The sequence below is a fragment of the Antrostomus carolinensis genome, unplaced genomic scaffold (genome assembly GCF_000700745.2).
Source record: "Antrostomus carolinensis isolate BGI_N321 unplaced genomic scaffold, ASM70074v2 scaffold44968, whole genome shotgun sequence".
In the NCBI taxonomy this organism is placed as follows: Eukaryota; Metazoa; Chordata; class Aves; order Caprimulgiformes; family Caprimulgidae; genus Antrostomus; species Antrostomus carolinensis.
Window position 1 is genome coordinate 1,059 of NW_010334483.1, and position 4,689 is coordinate 5,747.

General features: G+C 36.9%; 1 protein-coding gene across 1 annotated transcript; it reads left to right on the plus strand.

The window, feature by feature from the left end:
- Positions 1 to 401: 401 nt before the first annotated feature.
- Positions 402 to 4,400, plus strand: SNAP29 (synaptosome associated protein 29). The gene is made up of 4 exons (XM_010174230.1): positions 402 to 568; positions 1,306 to 1,391; positions 2,450 to 2,533; positions 4,243 to 4,400. Exons 1-4 carry the CDS (start codon positions 414 to 416, stop codon positions 4,398 to 4,400), a joined length of 483 nt encoding a protein of 160 aa, XP_010172532.1. The 5' UTR covers positions 402 to 413.
- Positions 4,401 to 4,689: the final 289 nt, after the last annotated feature.

The following is a 4,689-nucleotide window of genomic DNA, read 5'->3' on the forward strand; positions in this document are numbered from 1 at the left end:
ATGCTATAAACCTTTGCATTTTCACTACATCGCCCATCTGGTGCCGTGCTTGTTCCATCAAGAAGAGATATAAACGTCAAGCTGACAAAAGGCCAATACAGAAAATTGCTGGATGCTGTTTGTAGCAGGTGTCGGGGACCTGCCATTGCATAGAGATGAGGATTTTATAGCTGGTCAGTGCTATGTCTGACTAACAACTCTTGATTGAAATGCCCTGGAGGAAGAGGAGTGGGTGAAAAAGCTGTATGCCTTTAGAAATAATGTACACAGGTGAAGGAACTGTTATTTTTCTTTAGAGTGTCTGCTAAATGTTTGATATTTCAGTTTGTCTTAGCTTTACTAGCTTCTCTCTTTCTGTCCATGTCTGTTAGGAGCTGGTGCGTCAAGGAGAGGCGCTGAAGCGCACAGAACAGATGGTCGATAAAATGGACCAGGACTTGAAGACGAGTCAAAGGCACATAAACAGCATTAAAAGTGTTTGGGGGGGCTTGGTAAACTACTTCAAAGCCAAACCTCCAGAGAGCAAGCCAGAGCAGAATGGAACCCCTGAATATTATGCTAACAGTAGGTAAGTAAAATAAACGTTTTACTTTCAACTTATTTCCCACAGCACCTCTAAAATGTCACAAGAGCATCAGAACTTAAAGATCTGTTGATTCTGTCAAGTAAACTCCTGAGATGGTGTCTAGCTCCCTTTTACCCAAAACTGACAAAAAATATTTTTACTTGTATTTATATCTGTAGTGGTAAGAATAACTTTGTGGGAAAATGATTTAAACAATTACACAAAATTCTGCAGTGTCTTTTGAATAATCATACTTACTTCAGTCTTATCAGGAAATCATGATTTGCAGCATTAACATGCTTCCAGTTAAATATTATGTGTATTTCTCTAGCACCTATTAAAAGCTGTAAATAAGAATTAATTGGTATAAAATTACTGTGTCTTACAGTACTTGTCTCTCTTCAGCTGAGGAATTCATGTAAAGCCTGATAATGCTGCATGGATTGATTTCCTCCTTCCCTTCCTCCCCCATCCTCCACTAGAGGAAAGGATTATGTTGCATCCAAGATACAGTTTTGGTTTTTATATCACAATTTCCATATGCTATTTTCAGCATTAAAACGACTAGTTCTGCTTTCACTGAAGACAAATGCTAATAGTTCATTTTAAAGTAACATTTTGGATCAGGTCTAACCGATTTGCTCTTCTTGTATAAATCTAATACCTGTTCTTGTGTAACAGATTCAAAATGGGGCCTGTGCTCCATAGGAATGTTTTCTTTCTGTTCTCTTTATTACTAGATTAAAAGAAGCAATGATGTCTAGTAAAGAACAAGAGTCAAAATACCAGGAAAGTCATCCAAATTTAAGGAAACTAGATAACTCAGGTTTGTGAACTTTATTTTACACTGAATGTCTGTCGTCAACGTGGGGCAAACTTGCACGGTGGTGAAGGCAGAGACCTTTCAGCCTGCCCAGCTGCTGGTTTATGTTGCTGCCTAACGTTTGGAGATTTGTACCCCAGCCTTCTTGGCTTTGAATTCTAGGGAACTGTTTCCCCTAAAACTCTTTATACCTGTACTGAAAGCATTAATGTTTTTACTTGGATGCAGATTTTAACTAGCCCTTCCTGCAGGGAATTGATGGTATATAAAGGCTTTAAGAGCATCCAGTGCTTGTATTTGCTCAGAGGATACTATAGCCGAGAACGCACACAATGTGCAGGCAGCATTGTCCTGTGTTTGCCACAATGTTAACTTACACATTCATTTTTAACCATCATTTGTCATGGATTTCAGATATGTTTTCCTTTTTATTCCAAACATGGACTATAACCATTCATGCTGAAGTCATTACTTGATTCACACTAGGAAGCATACAGGGTTTGGTCTTGTTCCTCATTCTCACAGCGCATTAACTTCTGTGATGACTTTTATGTACACAGTAACTGTTCCTCTTTAAAGTGAGGTGCAATTATTTAGTTTAGTAAAAGCGAGAAAGCAACAAGGTGTCTTTTTAGTTATAGTTCTGTAATTAGAGAGATGCTTTTTGGTAACATTAATCTCCATAATATAAAAGTCTGTCCAATAGAGGGCAGAAATAACTCTCTGGTGGCTTGACCTGGGGGAACACTACCTGCTGGTAGAAGTTACCAACCTACCTTCTTTGTTGGCTGGGTGGCTGTTTTTCTCTTAACCACCCAGTAGAACTACAAAAGGCAGCCCAAAAGAGAATTGTGGTAGCTTAGTTCATCTTCAGGGGTGCCCTATAGATAGTGGTGTGGGACTATTTCTCATGCTCCTTCTAACAGTTTATGTGACTAAACTGTGGTCCGACTAATTTTTAATAGTCTTTCTAAAACTTCAAAGCCTCTTCTTGCTAGCTTTTTTATTATTTAATATTCTGTGTTTTATACTCTTAACAGACAGTGATTTCAGCAAAGCAGATTTAGTTTCTTCAGTGCAAAGGGATTCCTATCCAAAGAACCAACACCTGCGAGCTTACCACCAGAAAATTGATAACAACTTAGGTGAGTGACAAAATTGAAGCTGTTTGATGTAATACAATTTTAAATTTTTGGTTCTGAAGCCAGAGAAAATTACTAAGTAATATATTGCCAACAAACACCTTTTTGTTTAGTTCACATGTGAAATTTGGTAATTAAAAAAAATCATTTGCTTATACTCTACATTTAAAACCTATTGACATGGCAAAATCCAAAGTTTGATTGAAAGATACATTATTTGAATGGCAGAATGTTGTGGAATGTCTATGGGTAAACTACTTGCAAATATTGATAACAAATCTGAGTTAGAAATGCATTTCATGTGAAACCAGCTAGAAACAAATTGGCTGGGATGCCTGGGATAGTATAAATCTACTGTGGAAACTGATACACTATTGCCATCAATGCTTAACTCTTCTGCACCACACTTGTGCTTTAGAAATAGACTTTGAACTGTCGATGAGCAAAGAGACCAGGGGGTAAAAAGACACACCAAAAGCATGAGTTTTATTTTATATTGACAATAAGAAAAACACTCTTACCAAATGTGAATATGCTAGCAAATCTCTGTCATTTGAATGATGAAATTGTGCTGAAGTATCCTGTAACACTTGCATTCAGTATATTAACATGTTTCTTTGAGTCATCCTCCAAGTTGACTGAAATACCACTGGGACAAGCAGGCTTGTTCATCCATTCTGAAAAATCTTACTAAGCAAGTACTACTAGTATTAATAAGGAAATACTGCTTCAAATTGACATCCAGATTCTACCAGTATGAATACTTCCTCTTTTTCTGAAGCTTACCACTTAGATTGAAAGATGCATTTAGATTACCTAACTGACAGTTAAACTCAGATATTAAATTGTGCATCAGCTTGGACCCAAAGAATTTACAGCTGTGTGCAGCTTTTGAATTAAACATGTTTTGCAGAAAATAGAATGGTCCAAAGACAGTGAATATTTAATTTGTGAATGTGCTGCATTTCTTTTATTACTTCCCAAAACATTCAGCTGACTTTCTCTCCCTTTGTTCTGTAGCATATATACAAAGTGCCTGTTTGCTTACATGTCACCGTTTAGCTGACCTAGAAAGAAGAGATTGGAAGGAAAGCAGAAAGGAATAGATCAAGAGAAACAGTCAAGCATAAGAGTTAGTGGAAGCGCATTTGTTCTACTCCTAAGCTGTGCGAAACTTACTGGCCTTAGAAGCATTTATACCAGTCAATCATGCAATAAAGTAGTTTTCCTGTAGCCAAATTAGACAATCTGGAAATGGGATTTTTCCATCTGTGTTAAATAACTGCTCAAATGTTCAGTGTATTGACAATATCTCTGCATGAAGTTTAAAGAAAAACAATTGAGGTAGTGAGCATATTGTGTATGCTGAGCTGAGAAAAGATGTACCCAATTGTCTATAACATACGATTTTTTAAAAAAGTAAAAACTACATTACAAGGTATGTATTTTTATAAAGACCCAATTTGGTTTTAAGCATTTGTAGTTAACATGAAATGGAAAAAAGAAGGAAGTGTGTATTTCTGGTAGTAATCTGGTAGAAGTGTTAAAGTGTTGGTGCTTCCACTATTGGAGAAGAACACTCAGACTTGAGGAGTTGTAACTAACATATTCTAAACCCAGGGTTTTCAAGAAGAAGGAATCCTGACAGTGTCCATTTCAACAGGATGCTTTATACTGCTTTGATTCCTTATGCTCCCTCTCTTTGTTGACAGATGAGATGTCTTCTGGGTTGAGTCGTCTGAAAAACCTAGCTCTTGGCCTGCAGACAGAAATAGATGAGCAAGATGATATGCTGGATCGGCTAACAAAAAAAGTAGAGACACTGGACGTCAATATTAAAAGCACTGATAAAAAAGTCCGACAACTTTAAAGGATTTTTAGAAATTTTTTGTCCAGTGTCAGTTCTTCCTGGATGTCTTATCTCAACCGATCTCTTAAAAAATCTCGGACAGTATCTGTTTCTCTTTTTTCTGATATGTTATTGATTTTGTTGTCATTAAAATTGTATAACCTTAAGTGCAGCATAATACCTTAAACTTCTTCTTAATGTACATGGGAAAAGTGCATGTTGAGTAAAATCTCTCAGCACTTGGTAAATCCTCTGCTCAATTGTATAACTGTGCGTCATGTGCGTGGAGGAATTTGCAGTCTACAAAGCT